The sequence below is a fragment of the Pleurodeles waltl genome, chromosome 2_1, assembly GCF_031143425.1.
Source record: "Pleurodeles waltl isolate 20211129_DDA chromosome 2_1, aPleWal1.hap1.20221129, whole genome shotgun sequence".
Lineage (NCBI taxonomy): Eukaryota > Metazoa > Chordata > Amphibia > Caudata > Salamandridae > Pleurodeles > Pleurodeles waltl.
The window spans coordinates 96,297,494-96,322,404 of NC_090438.1; the positions used below are offsets into that span (position 1 = coordinate 96,297,494).

General features: G+C 40.5%; 1 protein-coding gene across 2 annotated transcripts in view; it reads left to right on the top strand.

Annotated features, from left to right (window-relative positions):
* LOC138261579 (vascular endothelial growth factor receptor kdr-like) overlaps nt 1-24,911 on the top strand; it is a 420,550-nt gene that overhangs the window by 120,970 nt on the left and 274,669 nt on the right. For both annotated transcript variants that reach the window (XM_069210667.1, XM_069210676.1), the window contains exon 2: nt 6,474-6,570. In XM_069210667.1, the coding sequence (XP_069066768.1) occupies nt 6,474-6,570 (97 nt within the window). The remainder of the gene's footprint in view (nt 1-6,473; nt 6,571-24,911) is intronic.

A 24,911-nucleotide genomic window follows, 5' to 3' on the forward strand; every position in this document is an offset into this window, starting at 1 on the left:
ATTTCTTAAGCGAATCATGGTCTGAACTGGTAGAAGGCCTTCTTTCAGTGATTCAGGGTTCAGAGAAGGCCCATGACAAACAAACAAAAAAGTTAAAGAATGAACTGCTCAAACCAATTGCATAAAAATAAAGAGAAATGTATTGTCTAATAACCACAAAAGAATTCACTGAAAAATTGTAAGCAGAAAGGATTTGGTTGAACCACTTCCAATTAATGTCAAGAGATGAATTCTTAATATAGGCTGCTGTAAGAATCAATACATGTCTATGACAAGATGTAAAAGTGGTGAAAAAAATTGCTAAGTGGCTCCAAGGATCTTTTCAGAGTAGCATTGGCGTGATCCAATGTGGTCAGATAAAGATGGTGAGTTAGACCCCGGGAAGAACGCTGCCTTCAGTTTTAGTCACTTTCCTGAAGGAAAATCTTCACCAGAGAGATAGTGCTAAATGATCCCTCCAACAAGAGCTATACATGATCAGATACACTTTTCTGATCATTGTAGTTAGGATGATACCACACAAAACTAAACTGGAATAGGGCAAGATGGTGGAATTACTACCTTGATGGAAAACGTTCGCCACAAGTGTGTTTAATGCACTCAGTCATTCCTCTGATGATGCCTTTACTGAGCTCTCGCCAGCTGACCAGCGGTTTCAGGCTGAGCAGCACTCGCTGGCCTAACATACAACTGATGGGAGGCCACTGTAGAGTTTTAAAAGAGTTGAAAAACTTCTAGGTGGGATGAGATGCTAGAGGAGTCAAGTCCGATGTCTCTCAAATTAAAACTAGACCTTCAACTCATTCCTTTCACTGCTTTCTACTCAACCATTAAGCTTTATGCAGGAGGCTTCCAGTTCCATGACTCGACCTTCATTTAATTGTAATTATCTATAGCCCAAGTTTCTTAGCAAAAGTTCTGTGGAAAACAAATGCAAGAAAATTAAAATTGGGCACGTAAGACCTTGGTTCGGTGGTTGACTAGTGAAAGAAAGCCACAATGAGAGTGCAATGAGCTCTTCGCACCTCTGGAGTCCATCACGACTAATCCTTCAACACAAATGATAGTCCTATCATTAAAACTCAGATCCAAATACAAGGGATAATTCACTGTAGGAACATAAGTACCCTATTTAAGGAGACCATATACTAACATAATAATCCCTCCTTGCACCCTCTAACCTGTCTAGAAACTAGGGGCCAAATGTAGGTAGAAACCAATTTGCGAGTTGCAAATTGCGAGTCCTTCCGACTCGCAATTTGCAACTCGCAAATTGGTATGCAGAAAGGTGTCTCAGACACCTTCTGCGACTCGCTATGAGGTCGCAAAGACCCACCTCATAAATATTTATGAGGTGGGTCGCAGTTTGCGACCCCATAGCGAGTGTAGGCACTCAGGGGGATGGTGGCCTGCTGGAGACAGCAGACCACCATGTCCGTGACTGCTTTTAAATAAAGCAGTTTTTTTTTCTCTTTGCAGCCCGTTTTCCTTAAAGGAAAACAAGCTGCAAATAGAAAAAAATACCAAGAACTTTTTGTTTCGGTTTTTTTCAGAGTAGGCTGTGGTCCATAGGACCACTGCCTGCTCTGAAAAAATAGTATTGGGAGCATTCACAAAGGGGAAGGGGTCCCGTGGGGACCCCTTCCCGTTTGCGAATGAGTTACCATCCACTTCAAGTGGATGGTAACTGCGGGTTGATTTGCGACCGCTTTCGCGGTCACAAATCAACCCTACATCGCGGTGCGCCTGGCAAATAGGTAGGGAACGCCCCTTCCTATTTGCGAGTCTGAAACACATTTTGCGAGTCGGTACCGACTCGCAATATGTGTTTCAGCATCGCGTGAGGGCATTAGCGCCTCGCAAACGGCGTTTTTCGCTGTTTGCGAGGCGCTAATGCCTTCCTACATCTGGCCCTAGGATACCTCCCAATGTTCTATGATGGAGAAAAAAGCCTTTAGGCCTAGTATTCCCCACCTGGGAGGAGAGGTCACATGTGTCCTCCCTGATGTACACTATCATGGTGCTGACCTGGATTGTGGGGCGCTGACCTCAGGGGGGCGCTGCGTTTAGCAATGACTTGCAAAACTTCTGATTTAAAAGCACCTGCTGAAAGGTTCCTTGTGCGTCCAGCCTTCAGGAAACAATTAAAATGTCAAGATACCTCTTGTGATTAATGTTCCTGTTGGGGAGAGAAATGAGAGTTTTGTCTTGCGGCAGCTTAGACTCGCCATAAAGCAGCGCAGAGGGTTAATATGCCTGCTGCAAAGAGCAGAACTATATTTTATGTGGATAGCTGAGTGGATTAGTAAAGCTAGCCTTTACAAGCGCTTTAAAGCAAATGAATGTATGTGAAAGAGGTGCTAAGGAGAGATGAGGGGGGACATTTGCCAAGTGATAAAGAGTGAATCCGAGGAGGTGGTCATGGGGGTGGGGCACTAAAAAAGACTGTCACACAGGGCGCAAGTGCTAAAGCCGGTCCTGTACACTATGATAGGGAGGCTACCCAGTGATGTCGGGAGGTACCCTGAATCGAAAGGTCTGAAAGGGGGCGCAGCCTCCCCTGTGATCCTACAGTGGTTTAACTTCTCCTCTGAAGAATTTTGCATGACCGGGGTTTAATATACAAGTTAAAGATTTACCATGATTGATTGTTTAAGCGAAGGGGGAGGGGCTTACGTTAAGAAATAGAACTTATCGTGATTAAACAGGTATGTAAAGATAGAAGTAACAAGACTGAAAACAACTATATTTCATGCAGAGATGTGCTGCATATTTAAAAACCTTAGCGGTGTGATCTTTTTTTAATGATCACTTATGCGCCCCAGGGCACGCGGTACTTGGAAGACGCATCATTGCTACTCATACAAAGACACATTTCATTCCGAGAGATTGCACACTTTTAGATTCATAATTAAGTGTAACAATGAATGGGAAACAATAGGTGGGGATATCACCTTAGCACAACACTAAATAGGCGATTTATCACTCACTAGTCCCACTGAAACACGGTATTTGTTTACTTAAGCCAGCCAGTGATTTCCAGAAGAAGATGTAGGTATTTCGTCTTCATTAAGGCGCATTTTATCATTTTATAAACAAGATGGAACAATAAGCCACGGAAACAAACCTGTATCCGGTGTTTTCCTTAAACGTGAATCATCGTTAAAACAGATGCGTCGGAAGCAGAGAAAATATGAAATGAAATGAGGCCTATTTAGCTGTCAGCATCGACCCGTGCAAAGCAAGGCGCCCGCATTCAGCTACTGCCGACGATGGAGGTTTTAAAAATCCAAAATAAACACAGCTTTAGGAAATAGAACATGTTTATTTATTTTCCTTCAATTTTCTTTTCTTTGTTCTATTTTCTTAAAGGTAGGCAGTAATACTGGATGTATGTATTGACTTTCACTGTTTTTATATCTTATATCAAGAATTGAATTGTATATAGACAGCATTTCCTGACAAATATTCTATATTTGAAACCCAAATAAATGAATACACAAATAATTAAATACAAAGATACACCTTTATTGATAAGCCACATTCTGTCCGGATGGTAGGGTACAGGGAGCTTACTAAAACTCACCATGTGGGGCTCTTTGTCAGATACCTCTACTAAAACTGGAAAGTGTGGTACAGCATCCTTTCCGGCTACTAAGCACCAAAGCTGGTGGGCAGTGCCAATGAGATTTAAAATAAAACGATGGAGCTAATTAATAAGTTAGTTAAAGAAGAAACTGGTGTGACAAATTATGTGACCATACATAAGGTGAGTTAAAAAATAAAGCGAGTAGATGTTTAAAAGCTGCCTCAGTGCAGATCTTGCTCCTGGGCACAAATTCTAGGCGTGCAAATGCCCGTTTTCATTTTCTTATGCATCTTGATTTAGTTGACATTCACACACCCACCAACTAACACCTACCAAAGCTAGGGCACTTGCTGACTCACATGAAATCACTGATTCAGATAATGAAATATATTCTCCCAAATATGTTGTTGTTATAAATAAACACACTGTTAAATTACTCTTGTAGTCTAATTGCATTTTTGAAATTACATACATATAACTAATATGATCTAGCTTATAATTTCATTTCTAAAGAACAAATGGCTTAAATGCGTTTGATTTCTACAGCACCATTTCTGTTGTAACACATTCAAACAAGCATTTGCAATGCAATGGGTCTTGCGTTTGCGTGAGTTAGAGCTATTAGTGTTGTAAACTCCTAACCAAACTTTTCTTGCCACATAAACTGAAAATGAAAAGAAATACTGTTTCACTTAAATGAGCAGACGGCTGCCAGGAGCGCGAAGCAAACACACAAAAGGAAACAAAAGTTTGCTCGCAGTGAAACATATTGTCAAAAGTGCAATTATCCATGTTATCAGCAAAAGTGCAATTATCCATGTAACTGGCAAAAGTGCAATTATCTATATAAAAGGATCAATGTCATGCAAAGCGTGTGACTACTGCCCAGCGAGATTGCACTGCCTGCGAAACAAAGAGAAAAAGTAGTCCAGAAACCATACGAAAAACATGGAGCCTCATATGTTTTCAGTAGTTGGCCGGTGCACTCGAGAAGCGCTAAACACCGGAAAAGGCATGACATATCCATGTCTTTCACTAGTCAAGCCAAGTGAATTTTAAAAGGCAAGCCCACGAACCAACCAAACTGATGGGCGTGTTTACAAGCCCATAGAGAGATAACAACAGGGAGAGAGCGTTTCGTGCGCTTGACCCTAAAAATGATTAGAAAAATAGAAGATACTGGTAGTAGGCATTTGTTTATTAAATGTCAACATACTTGGGAGATTACATTTAACTGTCTGGTAAAGCTTTCATTGTGTTAACCATCTTTGATTTTCTCAAGTGAGCAAGTTGACATAACTTGGGTCAAGTCATGTTACGTCATGTTAAATGGTTCTATAATGCACTAGGTCATACATAGTAACTTCAGAGAATCTGACAAAGTACTTTGGGATCGTTTGTTATTCCTTACATCCCTGTACATCCCAGTCTTCTGACATTTTTAATTTCTTGCCATTATATTCCTCCACTATATGAAACCTTTACTCTTTAGGACCCTGAACCTTTACTCAGAAACAGCTTTATATATTGCAGAAATGTATTATCTCGGCTAGTTTATCTGTAACAGCACTTTTATTCTGTAATACGAAATTCACATCACTGCTCACCTATAATAAGAAACCGGATTGGCTACCAGCATGTAATATATGTAATAAGAAAATGACATAATTCTATTGTAACAATGTATTACAGTTGATCTATTACATCACAGTACCTCCTTGGGTGAGTCAGCAGGAGGGAAAAACAGCTGCCTGATACGAACAAAAACAGTCACCAAATCTATCAAATAGATGACTGTTTTTTAACCATGCATTACAAGAAATAGAATCCACCCAAATGATATACAGATATTGCAATTTACCTTGAATTGCCATTTGGTTTAAAGAATATTGCTTTTGGATACATGATCTAGGAATTCTAAGGTGACTTGCAGAGAGGGTGCCATGCAGCCCCCACCATGAGTCTCTTTGAGGCCAGGGGTACCCCATAAAGGGGCAAGGTGAGTGTGCCCCAATCCTGAGCTTTCTTGCTTTTTTGACTGTAAATGCTTGATGTATTTCTTGACAAATCAATAGGCTTGTCTTTTATATAGTGACAATAATGTCCATTTAAAAAAACCTAGAAATTCACTGAAAAACATGAAGGTTAAAGTGACAAGTATAGTTAGGAATGTTTTAAAATGCACTGAAAAAACCCAGGGGGTGAAGGGACACCATAGTTTAAACAAACAAAACAACCGAGATTCACCAGTTATGGTTATCTAAAGTAACTGTAAGTCGTGCCCTAAAGGCACTATAACTCGTGCCCTCGCCATGCACTGCTTATTGCCTCCCATATTGCATACCTCATGACAGGTTCTATGACATCAGTGATAACGTCACTTACAGCAATGATAGCAACACTGTGCATGGTGGGGGTGTGAGGTATCGATAATGAGATAACTATTACCGGTACATGTTAGTGGCTTTGTTCTCTCTATATGTCTATGTGTCTCAAATGAATCTCAGAATTTAAATAATACATTAATGTGCTTCATTAAATATTTCACTAAGTGCAAAAAAACTGGTAGTCTGGATTCAAATTTGGTAACCAAAAAAGCTTGACTAAAAGAATGTATTTATAGGGCTACTTCATTTTTGATCTCTTTTCACTGTTGTTTACATAACAAATATTTCTTAAAGTTTTGCAGGTTAAATGCAACTCTGAGTGTCTGTAGTTGGTCATTACATTGAATTGAGAGACAAAACAATATTAATTACTGCAAAGTTTGCCCGCTCAGATCCTCTTGGTATTTTGATTATACACCAAGACGGTGCATTGGAGGAAACAGGTGCATGACGTGAAACAAGTACTCATTATTTTGTTTTCCCCCTCTTTTGCTCAGGATTGGGTGAAGGGAAAGAACTGATTCTTCCAGAACTCAACCGCTTAGGAGACCACATTGTTATCAATGCAGGCGAGAAGCTCACGCTAACGTGCAGGTATGTGACTCATTGTCTGACGTTGTTGTTACTGCAAGATAACATGGAAGACCAGGAAATAGGCCATTGACTACATATATGAACTGTTCTTTCACAAGTGCAGGGTTGATGCAGTTTGTAGGGGCAAAATCCATAACCACATGGTAGTTAGGGGTGGGCGTAACTCTCATAATTCCATGTAGCATAATCACGCTGAATTACTTAGGAATTCTGCAAAATTACACTTGAACTATAAGAGAAGATTAATTCTGCAATTAACACTATTTCTTAGGACAAAATTGCCCTCTAGCATTCAAAATGGACAACAGAACACAAACAGCAAACGTGTTTGGGGTAGGATTTTTCCCCAAATTAATACCGGGATTTAGCACTATTTTCTTAGTTCAAAATGCACCCTTGCATCCAAAATAGATCTAAGGATACATTTTGCACTAAGAACTGTCGCAGTAGAATTCCCCTCCCAAACTATTCTCAATTATGCAAGCAGGACTAATGGCGTGAATATCCCCAAAGAGTAACAGGGAGTTACCAAAATTACTCCAATTAGTTCGACATAATAGTAATTGCCCAGGCCTAATGGTAGTACAAGTACCTAATGTGATCTGATGCAGCAAGATCAGTCTTAATGAAATAAATACATGTTTTATTTCATTTGTAATTAAAGTCTAAATAAAGAATGAATTATTTATATCAAACACTCCTGGGCAACTCCAGCCCTTTAAAACTAGTTGAGCCCCAGTGGCCTGCTAATGCAAGGCCTTCTTTAACAATCGCATAATGAGATTATATCCTCTTTATGCTGGATGCAGCCGGATACAGTGCATCTAGTTTTTCATCTAGTTGTACTGTATCCAATTGCATAAAAGTAATTTCAGACATTAGCCCTATTTCAACAAATACCTTCTGGTTAAGGCTACCAGCACAGTTGCTTACACAACCTTGCTACCATGTGTTGTTACGAATTAAAGGCCAGATGTGCTAAGCCATTTACTGGTTGGAAACCATTAAACTCACTAAACCAAAGGGTTTGCGACCTATAAATGGCATTTAACTGGGAATAACTCAATTGTAGTGTAAATGGTTACAGAACCGCAAAATAGGAAAGAATGCATAACAAAAAGTCATTTGGAAGGGGCATATTTAGGCATCCCAAAATGGTTTGCAACTGCAAATTAGTTTGAAAACTTTTCAAAAGTTACTGAATACTCAAGAGAATCCCATGGGACACCTTTCTCCTTACGAACAGTAGAAAATAGTTTTCTGGGGACAAAGCAGTGGTCCAGGTAACCACTGCCAACACATACACAAACCTTCCATTATATTCTGTAAATGTAGATCCGTTTTCTTTTAGCAAAAAGGGCACATAAAAAGTTTACTATATTTTAATAGACATGGTGGTCTACAGACCCCCGCAGGCCACCAACCTAGTGATGACAGCCAATTGGACTAAGTTGTAATTGGTGACTTACCCCAATAATTGTCGGATTGCTGCCCACTCCACATGGTGATTTTACAAACTACCCAATAATACGTAGGTCATTTTACAAAATCTTATTGGATTCCCAAACAGTCAGTGTCGAATTTGCAACCGCATTTTGCAAATCCAATGATAGTACATCTGGGTTCTCAATATTGCCACTTTATTGTGCTGGTGATGCTGCTGGGTTGCAATTTTAAATATATCTTCACTATTACACATTATGTAAAATATGACAAGGATTGCAGAAGCATTTTAAGGGGATTTTTAGATCTAGGAATTGACACATATGAAGCTGAAATCAATGGGTGGCTACTCCCAGTGATGGCATGAATAAATATATGCATATGTGTGTGTGAAATATATATTATGATATATATATTTACTCTTGCTGAGTTATGTTGATATCATAATTCGGTAGGTTGAAGATTAAGTGATTTATAGAAGTCACCTGGACCTTCAGATGGCAGTACTGGATCATATTACACATGTAATTCACTGTGCATTTTTATATGACTTGATTGGTGTGTTGATTTATATTCCTGTTTAGAAAGGTGGCCCATGGGCTGTGATGGAACCAACAAAACAGCCCACAATAGTGCTTTCAAGCTGCTCCATCTGGCGGAGCTGGGCAGCTATATTACCCCTCTGGCCTGCCCAACTCTGCTGACTGCAGTCGCTGTTGCACATCATTGAGAGATATAATCCTGACTCATAATGAGGAGGTGAAGCCTGGTTCATGCCCTTACTAACTGTAATGCAAAATGAGTCGAAAAATTCTTATTTCTGACTCACCAAAGGGGTTTCTCAGTTAGGAAGAAGCCCTTTTGCGGTTGCAGAATCTTTGATTTTCTGAATTGCAGGGCTGGCGACTTCAAAAGCGCTTTATTTTCTAGGCCCCACATCAGTGGTTCCCAACCTGTGGTCCAGGGACCCCTGGGGGTCTGCGAAGCCGCCTCAGGGGGTCCATGACTCCTTAGACAATTTAACAGAATAGGTCCCCAGCTTTCAGTAATGACTCATAAGGGGGGTCTCTAGATTCCAATAATGATTCAGTGGGGGTCCTTGGGTTCCAGTACTGATATAGTAGGGGTCCACAGAAGTCCAAAGGTTGGGAACCACTGCCCTACATCTCTGTTTTATGGCCAGAATGAGGTGGAAACTAGCTTTGTGAATTCACAGGTTTGCATGTGCTACTACACTTTGCAGGTAACCCTTTCCTGGAAACTACGCTTCCCTAGAGTTGGATTTACTCAGGCATATTACACCACCATTGGTCAATATTGTGCACTGATAGATTATGAGTGAATGTTCAATTTTTGTGAACTCGTACAGTTTTAATCCATGCGATTTGGGTGCGTAAATTCTACTTGGAAGCGACAATAGCTGTTAAATCGATTCCAGTGTGTCCTGATAAACATGGACCCCATTGGCAACCCTACTATGGGGCAGATTTTGTTGGCAATATAAAAAAAAAATCGAAAATGAATGAATACATACTCTTGTAGATGCGTGTTCACTTTCTGTTTGCAGTGCAGTTTGAAATGAGATTGCCTTTGGATTAAGCCAAGTAAGCAAAACTCATCTGTTTATTTACTTACTGAAATCAAGCAAATAGTCACCAGATATTATACAGCAAGGGATGCCAAAGTAGAAAGTCTTGGGCTCCCTAAATCACCGTCGGCCTCGCTTCATAAAATCAACTTTACTTGTCGTGAATCACAATGGCTGCTCGAGGGCACAGCCGTGAACAGGCCGGTGGGAAGCGTGGCCACTGCGTGGGACGGATGAGCGTGCAGGCGAGATGCTGGCGAAGGATTTCACGATTCTAGAACCAGAGGCGAGGATTTACAACAAAGCACGAAGGAAATAAACACTTACTGGCTGGAAGGCGGCCCTTGGCGCCCTGCCACTGGGCCAGGGTCAGGGATAACTCAAGGGACGTGCGTAAACAGACGGAGAGAGGCATTCTCGGAATGGAAGTAGAGTGGGGTGAAATCACTGTCCTTTTCACAAACACCTGCTCTACCTGATCCTCAGAAGACAGGACGTGGCGGCTTGTGATTCTGATGAAAGTTCTTTAATAACTAGGAGAACAAACTTGCGCACCAGTAAATAAACCCAATGGTCTCAGCAGAGTTGGGAACTCACGTGTAACTAAATAAACCCAATGGTCTCAACTGAGTTGGGAACTCAGGCGTAACTAAATAAACCCAATGGTCGCTGCTGGGTTTAAACCTCACCCATCACTAAATAAATAGATTTCTGCGGAGTTTAAAACTCGCGCATCACACTCATCACCAAATAAAACCCAAGGATCTCATGCATCTCTAAATAAACCCAATGATCTCTGCGGAGTTTAAAACTCGCGCATCACACTCATCACCAAATAATACCCAAGGATCTCATGCATCTCTAAATAAACCCAATGATCTCTGCGGAGTTTAAAACTCACGCATCACCAAATAAACCCAATGATCTCTGCGGAGTTTAAAACTCACGCATCACAGTCATCACCAAATAAAACCCAAGGATCTCACGCATCTCTAAATAAACCCAATGATCTCTACGGAGTTTAAAACTCGCGCATCACACTCATCACCAAATAAAACCCAAGGATCTCATGCATCCCTAAATAAACCCAAAGATCTCATGCATCCCTAAATAAACCCAAGGATCTCATGCATCTCTAAATAAACCCAATGATCTCTACGGAGTTTAAAACTCACGCATCACCAAATAAAACCCAAGGATCTCACGCATCTCTAAATAAACCCAAGGATCTCATGAATCCCTAAATAAACCCAAGGATCTCATGCATCTCTAAATAAACCCAATGATCTCTACGGAGTTTAAAACTCACGCATCACCAAATAAAACCCAAGGATCTCACGCATCTCTAAATAAAGCCAATAATCTCGGCAGAGTTTAAAACTCACTCATCACTAAATAAACCCAATGATCTCTGCAGACTTTGGAGAACTCACTGGCATTAGTGACGCAGCCCATGGAGAGGCTTTCTGCTGCGCTGCATAGTGCAGCCAACGTGGTTAAAACAGAGCAGGACCAAAACATTTATATATATATATACACGTTCCGGTCCGTATTGCGCAAGATATGGACCGGTCAAAATAAAATAGAGTCATTTTTGCAGCATTTTTGCTGCTCGTTTAATAGGGAATGGAAATAGCAGTGTTTCCGCATACCTAAAATTTTCCACCAGGGAAAAACGTGCTTCAAACCTATTTCACACTTTCTTCCAGTGCTCACGTAAAAGTTATGAAGGAAAAAACACGCTGTTCACATTTTAAATGTGAAAATTATACTATGTTCGATGCACAATAAGGATAGTTGTATTTTCTCAAATTCGTTGCAAAAGTTGTGCATTTTTTAATGTATTCTTTGAAAGCGATTTCTTTGTGACCTTCGTATTTTTTCATGAATACATGTGTTAGGTGTGTTTATCTACTATACTGTAATTCATTTATTCATTTTTGTCTTGTGCAAACCCTTACTCTCACGAGGAGTGGAGCAAAATATGTTTCGCCATTTTCTATTGCGCAAGCAGCGTAACAGCCCATTTGTGTTCGTCTGTATTTGTTGCACCAGTGCAAAGTTTCTGTAAAAAGGATGTTTATTAAACGTCATGGGGCAGGTTTTATAAAGTGGTGAATACAGTAGTAGTATCTGCTGAGAGCAGCAGTAGTGACGCTGAAAACAACTTTTGTGGCTGCCAGTGTGGATAGGAGCACAATGTAAATTAGACCTGCAGTGGAAGCACGAGTATACCAGCAGCGGCTTGTAATATATGAAAGTGATGGGGCGAGTGAAGTGCCCCACCACATCCCAGAAGACAAACATAACACAAGCATGCAAAATAAAAACACTTCCATGCACTATAGGAACATTGAAAATAAAATAAATACACTTACCCGGGTTTCGTGCTATGTGTCCTTCGCAGTCTGTGGCATGGATTGGCACAAGAGGAAGAGATAATTACCATAAGCAATCTAGATGCTGCTCTCATGCTGTTAGCCAGCATGAGAGCAGTGCCAGGATTGGATACAGTTGGCTGGCTAGACAATCTTTCAGGCTCTTTAAGTCTGTGCTTGATCTCCACCCAGCTGTCCAAGGCAGCCAGGTGGAGAGCATCAAAGTGCGCATGCCAGTTTGCAGTGGCTGACCAGCATTGCTCTAGTCCTCCGTTCAGCTGAGGACACGCCCCTCATTTCTCCCGGCTCCAGGGCAAGCTGGCGGCTGTGGTGCACTGTGTGAAAAATAAAATGGCAATGACATAATTTAATTGCCATTTTATTGTTCACCTTTAGTGCGTCCAGCAGTGGGCGGGGGGCAACGCTACCTCACCCTCATGGAGAAACCGCCACTGAGGTATACACAAACGTATGGCACATTTTACTGCAGCTCATGTTTACATAGGGGCATTCTTGTCTGATCCTCAGTGACTGTAAGTTTGCCTCTCATGGCAACTGAGAGGCCAGAGGGTTCCTTAAAATGGGTTCTTTAGACTTCTAAAAAAACTTGCAGGTCGGGGGTTGGGGGTGTGGGGGCCGATAGGAATGAGGCTGGGCCAGGCAGCAAGGCTTGACTCAAAGCTATCAAGTTTCCCAGATCTAAGTATGAGTAGGTCATCCAGTCCAGGTTTTTCTTACGCATTCTAGCACCTGTAGTCCAGTTTTATAAAGCAATACAAATCCCAGAATGCAGAGAAAAAACCTCGACTTGATCAGTTACAGACACATGTACGAGAGGAACATGAGAGCTCTAATAGGTATGAAGATCATGAGATATTCATGCTCCACAGTGAGAGACAAGACAGCAAAGTGGTGTCTCCCCCATTTGCATGGGGAATATCACCTAAATTAGACACTAAAGGGTATGTTTACTAATATGACTAAAACTAAGGGGTATATTTACTAAAATTTTACACAAAAGTGAGACAAATCCACTCAAAATCCTTTTTGTTCCCAATTTACTTTCAAGCACAAAATGTGTTTGCACTGGAAATTTACCTGAAAGTAAAGCAAAGCAGCGCAAGGCCCGCTTTGCCTTACTTACCACCAAGCAGCATTCCATGGGTAGCGTACATGTGCTTCCATGCAATCACCCATGGTTTTTGATGCAAAACCCTATTTACTAAAAAAAGGTAGACAGGATTTTGAATCAAACACTAGCTCCCATTTCAAATATGCACTATCATGGAGAAATGCGTGTATTTCTCCTTTCTTTTCCGGCTTTGCATGACTACACACATAAAAAGTGGCTAAGTACCTATGCTAAACTCATGCAGACACCCTTGCACTATGGCGCGAAGATGTGTGCTTGGCGTTGGCAGTAAACGTCTGTGCTGGTGCTAGGGAGAGGGGAGGAGAGTGCCATATGTCTGTAGATATGGCGCTCTCCTTCTTGTGCAGTGCCGTGCAGCATTTCTGGCTGCTGCGTTGAATGAGAATTTAGTAAATCTGGGCCTAACTATCAACTAGTGAGTAGATGCCATTAATGGGATCATCATTTGAAAGATGTCACAGCAGCTCTAAAAACCACAAAATGAAACCAGCAAAAGAACATTCTAGAATGCCTATTCAGGCCTACAAACTCAAACGGTGCCTGCATGTGATGCATGTTTTCATGCCTCATCTGATGGTCATATGGTGAAGAGTCACCGTCCCACAGTGAGTTGGAAACCTTGCACAATAATAACATTACTTTAGTAGCTCATTACTTTGGTGTCCTAAGATGCAGCAAACTATCTTCCTCCACCCTTCTGCTTACTCTTTCCAGGTTCACCACGTGTGGACTAGGAACAGTGGAAGGAAGGGTTTGAGGTATATTTAGATGCTATAGAAGGGGACGCTTTTATCCCAGAAAGGAAAATATGCCCTGTTAAGGCACCGTCAGGATCTGATGTCTGGAAAGTCACAAAGCATCTTTCTCATAAAACTCTACTGGGTGAAGGTGAGATGGTTGATGAGTAGGCCTCAGCCATGAAGATGTTGGATGTGTGCTTTGAACCATACAAGAATGTATTTCTGGAAAGACATACATTTTATAAGCGATACCAGCGTCCAGGTGAAACAATTGAAAGTTTTGTTGAAGGATTAATACTTTTGACCTCAAAGTGTGAGTATAAGACCTTTATAGAAGAAACGATTAGGGACCAAGTGGGAAAGAAAACTAATATTAGTACAATTTAGGAATCCTTGTTGACTACTTCCAATCTGACTTTGAGTAAAGCCTGTTGAAGTTGCTTGTGGAATAAGAAGTACTGTATCGTACATGGTTATAATGTCTCTTGCACAAAAACAAACCTCAAATGCCCATTTAGTAGACAAGAGTACATAAGTGGACAAGTAGATAAGAGTAAATTAGTAGACAAGAGTAAGTAAGAGATCTCAAAAGAAGAAATAATTTTTCTTCTCTCTCCAACAATTTGTTGTATCATTGTGGGGGCAATGCTTATTTTGGAAATTAATGTTTCTGTCCTACATGGGATTGACTCTGTAATAAGTGCAGGAGTAAGAGCCATTTGTCACATGCCCGCATGTCTGCCAAGCAATTTTGGTCTAAGTCTGTGACTGTTCTCAATGATGCCGATAAGATGTCCAAGGCATCCAGTTCCAGCAGTGAGAGTTTTGTACTATATGTGGATGCATTTCCTGTTGAAAACTCTAATGATGATAGATGTACTGGTATGCAACTGGATCCTGTTGTAGTAAGGAGGCCATATTTTCATATAGGTGTGGATGGCTTTGATGTGAACATGATGGCAGACTCAGGATCTCCGAGATGAACAGCATGAAGCTGAATTCAATCAGGTCAAGAAAGATGCTGCCTGAGCTTTTGCCACTGAAACCATTTGCCACTTGTGACCCCAGCATTATGGTGACTAACAAAGTTAGTATGGACTAGGGACCATTTTGATACAACATAGGAAAGGCAAGGAGGTGGTGATTGCATTTGTCAGTCATACTGTGTACTGGAGTGAGACCCTTTGGCACGCTGGTGGTTACCATTTTGGTGAGTATCATTTGGGGTTCAGAGTTTAAGATTCAAGTTGATCATAAGTCAGTGATAGATATTTTTACCTCTAAGAGTGCAAGGTGATCTAAGGATTTCTTTACCAAACTAAATAAATACCTGGTTGCAAAGAACTTAATGGTTGATTGTCCTTCAGGAGTGCCTACGAACCTGATTCTAATGATATGAGTGTTATGGATGATGATCAGGTGGTGGCAAACACTTTCACAAAGGTTACCAGTGATGCAGTTTCTAAATTAGAATGGTTGTAGGTGTTGAGTAAGGATGGTACTTTCAGGGAGGTGATGCAGCTGCTAAATGTGTAATGGCCTTCCCGCAAAGCTTCAGGTTCTGGTGTAAAGACTTAGCAGCATGTGGTGTGGTTGACGGTTTTCTCAGAAAGTTGAGCACATTGGCAGTGCCCTTGTGATTAGAAACCAAAGTAGGAGAGTTAGCACATAAAGGCTATATTGGCATGGGTGCCATGATGAAGAGGATCAGAGAATTGTTTTGATGGGCAGGTTAAGATGAGTTGGTCAAACAGTTTGCTAGGTAGTGTGTGTTGCTCTTTCAGAGATAAGTCACAAGTCACTGTACACAGTCCTGTAAAGTCTGAATCAATTCCAGACAACTCCTGGTCCAAAACTGGAAGGGATATCATTGACCCTTGAAATGGTTTGACGGATATGCCTAAATATGGTATTGTGGTCATAGATTATTACTCATTTTGGTCAGATGTCAGTTTTGTCAATGAAGTAACCATATCCAAAGTTAAGGAATTCTTGTAAGGTTTGTTTTCTAGAGAGGTTGTGCCATGTAAAGTGGTGACTGACAATGGACTTCTGTTTTATTTCACTGAAATTTGATAGCTAGCTCAGTTATTTGGGTGTCAAGCATTCCACGACTTCTTTATGCAATCCCAAGAGTAACCGACTTGTGGAGCTGTGTTCTCAAAGTAAGGATGCAGTTGTCTGTGGTGAATGCTTTCGACTGGATGAAGGAGTTAAATCATTTATTGTTTGCCCTTCTCCCCCACTTCGAATGTGTTCCAAGATGAATGGGTTATGGATGGGAGGGGTTGAGTTGGTTATAGTGCATGTACATGATATTAACAGTAAGAGGAGACTGAATTAACAGACATATGAGCACGTTTCAGGTTACAAGTGACGATTGAAGACCTGGTAGGAGTTATACTTCCTGGTTTCTAGAGGAAAGGAAACTGCAATGTCATGCCACCATTGAAAGTTGTGTGTGTGAAAGACTGTATTCTGTTATTTAAGATTAGAGGATGAAAAATGTTCAACCCAGCAGAGACTGACTGTTGTTTCTCCTTACTCCGGAGGAGTGCAGAGTGTTGGGTTAGTCGAGTGTGGAGATTCCAGTATTCAACAAACGTCATTCTTGGTGGTATGTCATAGGACAGTGGTTCCCAAACTGTGCGCCGCGGCTCCTTGGTGCGCCGTCAAAATTAGCCAGGGGCGCCGCACACAGTCTGGAAACCACTCGGAGGTGCTTTTAATCGGTAGCTTTTCACCGTGGTTTTGGAAACAAAACCCCCTGCATTAATTATTGTGACCAGCGGAGGGCGCCAGAGTACCATTAATAATATCCCTATGACAAAAGAAAAGAAATAGTTTAAAATAAATGGTTTTCAGGAACCTGAACGAGAGAATAAAGAAGTCAAACTGTAAATAGTGTAGGTACAGGTACAGGCTGGGATTACGTTCCCCCACCCGCCAAAAAAAAGTAACATAATGGGGAGCCGTGGCCAACACGGCCAATAGGTCAAAGGAGCCGGGGATCGAAAAAGTTTGGGAACCACTGTCATAGGATATATATGAATTCACTAGTTTAGTAGATACAAGGTACATAAATCTAATACCAGCCTCAGTACAGACCCCGGGGGTCTCCATTCCTAAATGACTATCACACAGAAAATGCTATGTTCAGCATTACCTCCTCCCTTTGGTCCCTTAGTGCTTTCTAGACCAAATGTACAATATCAGGATACATTTAACCTCTACCTTTTACTAATTTAGTGTACTAGTACTAGTTTCTGTAAGGATACATAGTTAGGTGCACAGTGAAGTTAAGGCGAGTCAAGTCTTCCTCATAATCAAAGCCTCCATATTTGCATGAGGAAGGTTTAAGTTTTTGCATTGACATCTGGCGTGGTCAAATGTTGTTTAACTGTGAAGAAGACATTTATCTGTTTTAGCCCTAAAGAAGGCACATTTTATCAAATCTTCTCTACTGAAGCACGTTGATTAAAAATGGTTGACACTATCCGCAGGCACTGGCCTTTTTCACATAAGAATAAAGCTTTATGAAAGTCCAGTGACAGTAAACTAGATGTAAAACGAGGTATTGACTGATCTGATCCAACTCTTCCTTTTTATGGTATGTATTATTGTAATGATTTGGGTAAATGTAGCAATATGTATTAACTCTTTTATCATATTATATATTTTTTCTAGCACGCTGGAATTTATACCTTTTTATCATATTATATATTTTTTCTAGCACGCTGGAATTTATACCTGTTGAATTCTGGATGAAAGATTTTTTTATTGTGTTGGTGATGGAGGCCGTTTGTAACCATACTTGAGATTTAGATTTCATTGTACACTGAGGGGAGATGACAAGTTTTTGGATATGTGAGTGTACAACCAGTGCATGGTAAGGGTGTGAGTTATAGTTGCTTTAGAGCATGACCAGACCCTGCACCCACAACTCTCTTTTTTTATTTGAAAGCACTGTGGATCTACAGATCTGCTGTTATTCCCCCGAGGCCGCACTGCGGCTCTACTTTCTGGGGGGGGTGGGGCTTTACTAGGCCTTACGGTGGATCTGCGGATCCATGGAATCCCCCAAACAAGACTTTTTTACTAAAAAGTGGCCCTGGGGGGTGCCTCTAGAACCAGCCCAAATAAGAGGCCCAGGGGACTGGGTACCCCTAACCTGCAACCTTATATCTTATTTCAATATATTCTGTAGGACTTGGGGACGATCCCCCAAGTCCTGAGATGGTGGCTGCAACTTTTACTTCAGGATACGACTAACAAATCACAATGCATGCTTGAGCTTGTGGTTCTGGAGATCATAAATTTGAACCTTAATTTATCTGAAACTGCTGAATGGATTCACAACAAATCACAAAAAGCATGCTCTCTCAATCAATATCTAGCTTTTTGACAAATTTTATGTAATTCCGTTTATCCATTTTTTGCGGCATCTCTGTTCAATTTTCCTATTGAAAATCACATGGAGAAAACACATTTTGGGACTCCCCTTTTTCTCTGTCCCTTTCTTGATGGATCACCCCAGGAAGAAAGGAAACAGCTGAAGTTGATGAAACTTCTTTTTGGAACGTTTTGTGAAAATTCTTCAAATTGTGCCAAAGTTATCAGCAAACCAAACCATCCATTTCCTATGTAACTGTGGTCCTAATTATACTACCCAGTGGCAAACACCAAAATATTTGTCTAAATACATTGCTACATTGTATCCTACATATAGAATACATTCATATCTAGAATAAAAATGTGCTTTACAAAAAATAGATTGAAAATGTAATAAAAGAGCCTTTAGAAATCCTTTGAAAATGTAGCAAAATCTTTGTAAAACTTTGCAAAATTTGTGTGGTTCAAAGAGTAATCATTTGCCAGCAGTGGAGCTGCGTGGAACAGCCGGACAACTTTGCCCTTGATTAGCATTCAACAATGTCTACATCTAATAGACAAGGTGCCAGTATGACTGGTGAGTAAGGGACACCATCACTCTATAACTGGAAGTGACCCTTCTAAAGACTCCTTGTCCTGCTCCTACATCATCATCAGGAAGGCGACAGGATGAGAGATGGACAGGCGTGCCAGGAAAATGCTTCACGTGGACAATTTCTTGTACATGCCTGTTGGCTCACGCTTGTGCATTTCCTTGATGACTACTGTACATTCACAACCTGTAATTTGTAGCTGTAGCGTATTTGAAGAAGCTGATGAGCAATATTACAAGAAACACTAATGTGACAACTTATATTTCTAAAGAACCAGTACAGGTACGTATTACCGTAACCTAGTGCTTAATTTGTAAATAAAAACGTGCCGATGCCAAAAGCCCTCCTCTTACACACGCGGCTGCTGCAATTAAATGTACAGACATGAAATACTGAGGCAGCGAAATCCTGAAGCCATCTCGGGCCTTTTCAATCAATTTACAGCAACTCCCTGCCCCTTCAGCTCACTCTTGCAGCTTTCTGCTTTCTACCATTGTGACGCTTTTTCGTTTTTCTCTTCCTCCGACTTTCCCATATGTGTCTTTTGCTCACAGTAAATTCTTGAGGCAGAAAAATAAGTGCCGGCTCTCAAAAGTAAGTGCTGGTGCTCTGCACCGGAAACAACAAGCACAAATTAAGCACTGCCGTAACCTTTGCTCGCAGATTGCCCTTGTTTTGACAGTCTTTGGCTATTATTCATTGTAAATATTAATTATTAACCAGCTCATTGGCATGCAATTCATCAACCCCAGAAGGATGAAAAGCTGAGTTAGCTTAAATTGAAGTTGAGGCTGTAAACTATAGGTTTATAACACATGTCCACATTAGGTCCTCTTCATTGTGTGAGCAGTTATTACAGTGATTTAAAACTTGTGACTGTGCACTCTGAGGCACTAGAGAGAAGTCTCTGGGCCTGATTAAGAGTTGGTCGTAATACTGTTACCCATCTGTTAACCCCTGTTTATGCATGGGTCTGAATTATGAGTTTGTCTGGACTTAAGCTCATCCGATATTTAACGGATGTGTTAAATAACTCAACCTTCATTAACTTTCGGCAGGTTAAACCTGAGGAAATTTAACAGGGAAAAACATAGTATTTACTGTATCATGTGGATTTGGGTGTGTTAAACTCCTAAATGTGCATGTTATTCCCCTTAAACTTGTAAAACCCGTAATTTATCACACCTTCTAAATAACGTACCCTGTGGTACCATTATTTATCAAAGCCGATAAATAGTGCCTCAACTCGTAATCAGGCTTCTGTCACTCAGGAAGGGGTTAAACACAAAGAAGAAAAAATACAAGAAGCGCCGTGCATCCCGCTGGCGTGCGGGATTTTTGTAAGAAAGTTACATAAAAGAGAAGGGGCCCTATCACGAGTCTGGTGGTCTGAAGTCCGCCAGACTTGCGGTGGAGGTCGGACCACCACGGCTGTGGCAGTCCGACCGCCACATTATGACCTGGCGGTTGGACCGCGGGAAGACCGCCGCCTCCACCAGGATCTATGATCCTGACGGGGTGACGGCGGTCGTGGTTGTAATCAGCCACAATGGCAATGAAGTCAGCGCCGCCGCGCTGATTACAACCACGTTCTCCGCCACCTTTTCATGTCGGTTCATGAAAAGGCTGGCGGAGAACAAGTGATGAGTGCCATTGAGGTGGAATATATTCCCTATTATTAAACTGCCTAAAGACAATATAATTGTTTTATGCTCTGCATATTAATAATTATTAATTGCCCAGGTAAGACATTCATGCAAAGGAATTTTTCAGATTTGATTGTATCACACAGTTTTGTAAAGATTTATCCAATGGTGCCAAATTTATTAGCAAACAAAAGGATCAATTTCATATGTAAACCTGGTCCTATCTATAACTACACTGTGGCAATTGCTGAATATTTATTATACAGCGGAAGCTCAGAATGGATGCAGACACTAGGTGCTGAAAACTGCTTTAGACTGTAATGCTGAAAAGATAATATGAATAAAAAACATAACCCATCAGTAGTGCAAATGTATCTATGCTTGGAATGATTCATATTTACTTTGTTTAAAAAGCCTAGTTTCATCATTGAAGTGATATTTAAGAATGAATGATTAGCTGAAGGGTCTTCGTAGTTTTAAGCTGTTAAAAATCTTTTGCTAATATGTTTTTTAAGAGATAGTGGACCTTAACTGGTAAAAAAAAGACATTTTTCTGAACAAATAATGAATTTTAAAGAGTCATCTCTACGTACTGTAATTGATTATTACCCAATTTGTTATCCAATTTAATGGCATTCAGTTCATTATCCTGAAAAGTATGAGTTCATCTTGCCATGATTTGAACCCATAGTCTCCAGGTCAACGCAGATACTGGCAGCAAACATTATCACCATGAGGCATCATGCTGAATGGAAAACCTCCAAGTTTTCTTTAAAACCTAAACAAAAATGAAATTGGAAGATATTTCCATTAGCGGATCATCTGAGCTTGGCCGTTCCATGCAGATTTAATTCACCAGCTAGAGAGGTCCCATATGAATACAATACAAGATTAGAAATTAAGAAAAGGCCAATCAATGAAACTTAAACATTGATATATGTGGTTACATTTCTTAGTTCCATAAATTAATCAGCAACGCATGCTGTTCTTCGGCAGTCATTTGACTGAATATCCTTGGACTACCAATCAATGCCATTTCCCATGCAGGTATTTACAGCTGAAAACTCAAATCTGGCCTTAACAACTGTTTCCACTGCAGATAGATGATCCTGGGAAAGGAAAAAAGTAGACTAATGAAGCATGCAACACCTACAAGACCATTTGCATCATATTTAAGATTGCATCCATGAATACAAGGCACATAAACTTACCATCTCTGGAAGAAAAAGAGTGATAAGAGGCCATTTTTTCATTATCATAATTTGACATGATGTGCTCCTTCTCAGACATTCCTCTTTGAACATGGAAATCTCTCCAGCGCTTGCCTGTCTCAACAAACGACTTCAAGACAGCCATAAAAAGCACTGGCAAAATGAATATGTCTGGGATTGGCCCCCAACCTTTTGGCTTTGCCAATACATCTTTTGATGTGCCATAGTTTTTGTAAAAAATTATTGTTGGGGGATCTGCAGGGCCTCAACCAATGTATAAAATAAGTATTCATTAAAAGCAAACTTATTTTTGGGTCCCAAAAAAAGCACACATTGTCATAGTGGATCCAGGCACTGAAGAGAACTACTTTGTGTGCAGAAGACCACCTTGCTGAAAAAGCATAATCCGGTCACTTGAAGTAGGATTAGCCAATGGCCTAAGTGAGCTGGCGCACTGCCCTATACTGTATTTTGTAGTGGGCGGAAGAAATGTTTGAATGGCACAACAACATACCAATGAGTGAAGAGGGCGGTCAACAAATGTTATAGATAAGTTCAAACATAATTTTATTACAATCAAAGGTTCCAGCTATCAACAGACCTAAAAAGCACTTACTCATTCAGAATCCATTTAATACGCATTACCTGACTCTCTGCATCTTTTTCACTTTATAATACTTGCTGAACCCCCATCTGTATGTTACCATTGATACTTCTTGCTTCATTTTGATGTTACAATATATAAAGATCTGACACCCCAATGACACTCACAGCCGCACTATAAAAAAACACAACTAAATGCATGAAAAAAACAACTTGTTATAACAGGTTTTTGCACCACAAATTAGAAATGATCATTTTAGTGTTTAATTTTAACAATTTTAATGAGGAGTTTTCATACACACCATACTTAAAAATAGACAGCATAGTAAAATAAACCAAACCAAATTAAATTCTACACGTTCTAACAGTGGAATCCATTTAAGCAGACCAGATCCTGACCAGGAGTCAATAGAAACTTCTTGGTAGTATCTAATTTTGCTGCACCTAAATGCAAATGATATATAGTGCCCATTAGAATGCGCCAAAAGTTTAGTAGCAGATAGACAGTTTGATGATACGTATCTGCAGCCCAACTGAGCTGAACCTTGGCTACTTTTCAACTGCTAAGTGAGTGGGAGAAGAGTCAATTCTTATGGTCCACATTTGGGAGCAAATTTTGGATCAGAAATACTTAATCTTTGATCTTGAAAAAGTGGGCGAGAGACCAAGGAGAACACAGACCATTAAGAAGATTTATCGCCCACAGGATGGGCCTTGTTCCATTACTTGGATTTTTTTTTTTCAATGAATTTATACCAGAAATCCATATGATTTTTTTCTTGTATGTTTAAAGGTCACTGCAAAAGATGAGAGAAATATGGTGTGAAGCGAATGTGTCTGGCTCTGGGCAATGTCCTAGGGACTATTGCTGAAAATGTTGTGCTTGTGATGAAGTAAGGGATTAACGAAACTGGAATAACACACCTCGTGAACAAAATTACCTGTAATGCATCATCCCTGAAGAGGAAACAGGACATGGTTTCCATGAGGTGTTTTTCAGTTTCTCCACGAAGGGCAAGTGACAGACTTATATTGGAAATCAGCACTGGGTGTGTTTCAAAAACTAAATTCCCTCGATGCAAAGTCCTGTTCATCCTTTAAGCAATAGATTAGCTCTACTTTTTAATGGTTGTAAACACTCTGATTCAGAAAGTCAGAATTTGCGACCACTAAAAATTATATTTTGAATGTACCAAATCCATTTTAGGAGTCCTTAAGGCTTTACCGACTCTTAAAATGCGGTCATGGATAAACACTAAATTGCAATTTGGAAGAGGTGTTGTGGGCATTCCTTCCACATTGTGATTCGCTTCCCCATGTATCAGTGGTTAGCGATTGGAATTACAGTCACAAACCATTGCTAAGTTACCGACTCCCAAGTTGGTGTGGTAACTCAATCAGAAAAGGGAAGGGGTACTCTTTGATCACCTTCCATTTGCGAAGGGGGGTGGCAGCTTTGGGGGCAGTGGGCTCTGTCTGTTACTGAAAACTTTTTTTTACAGCAGCAGCATTTCCTTTAAGGAAATCTGACTACTTAAAAAAATATTAATTTAAGAAAAGCAATCGCAGGGATGGTGGTCTGCTGACCCTTGCAAAGCACCATCTCTGTGATTGTAGCCATTTGCAGTGGCTTTCAAATGGTGACTTGCCAAACAATGTTAATTTGACAAGCTGTCTGCAACCCACTGTTATTCATATTTTGCAAACCGATCTATTAGGACATAGGTAGTTCCTTAAAATAAATACTTGCTGGAAAAAAATCACACTTTGTGAAGTTTTTGTGACCAGTATCTTAGTTCATCTGGCTATTAGGGGCTTTATCCTACTTTTTATTGAGTATGGCTGCATTTGGAATGAAGCTGAGGGTGTTAAGTGTTGTGGCAGAGTGACTAAAGGTGGCAATGACAAATCCAGCTGTTTCATCGCTAACAGTTCAGATGCATTTGTTGCAACCACTTAGCAACAGGAGCAAATGTGTGCCCCAACACCATGAATTCATTGTAGATACTCAATCCTGCATTTCACTTAGAAAGGAGAAATCGTGATCTGGTCATACTACATGAAGGGAGTTATTTGTTTACTCTTCTTTAGGTTGCTGTACAAAATAGTGAAACTAGCACAAGAGTAACTAACTAGACTGAGGGGGCCTTACACAAAAAGAGAACTAAATGCAGGCTCCACTCACAAATATACTTAAAGACAAAAAACAAGGGGCCTGATTCACAAAGGTAAACTTAGACTTATGTTCTAGGTTTAGACCAAAAATCTAAGTTTATGACTTTTCCGTATTCACAAAAGTAAGTTACGAGTAGTATCTTTATGCATACTCTCCGCACCCAGAGTGGAATCTCCGCACTCGTGGTGGAGATTCCTTCCCGAGTGCGGTGATTCCTCCCTGAGTGCAGACGTAAAGATACTACTTGTAACTTACATTTGTGAATATGGAAAAGTTGTAAACCTAGACTTTTGGTCTACACTTTGTGAATCAGGCCCAAGACTGGCAAAAAGAGAAAGAAAATTAGCAAATATAAATGAATGGGGGTTTGTTTGAGAGCATAAGTAAAGAAAGCAGAGACCAAGCCTAACAATGTATT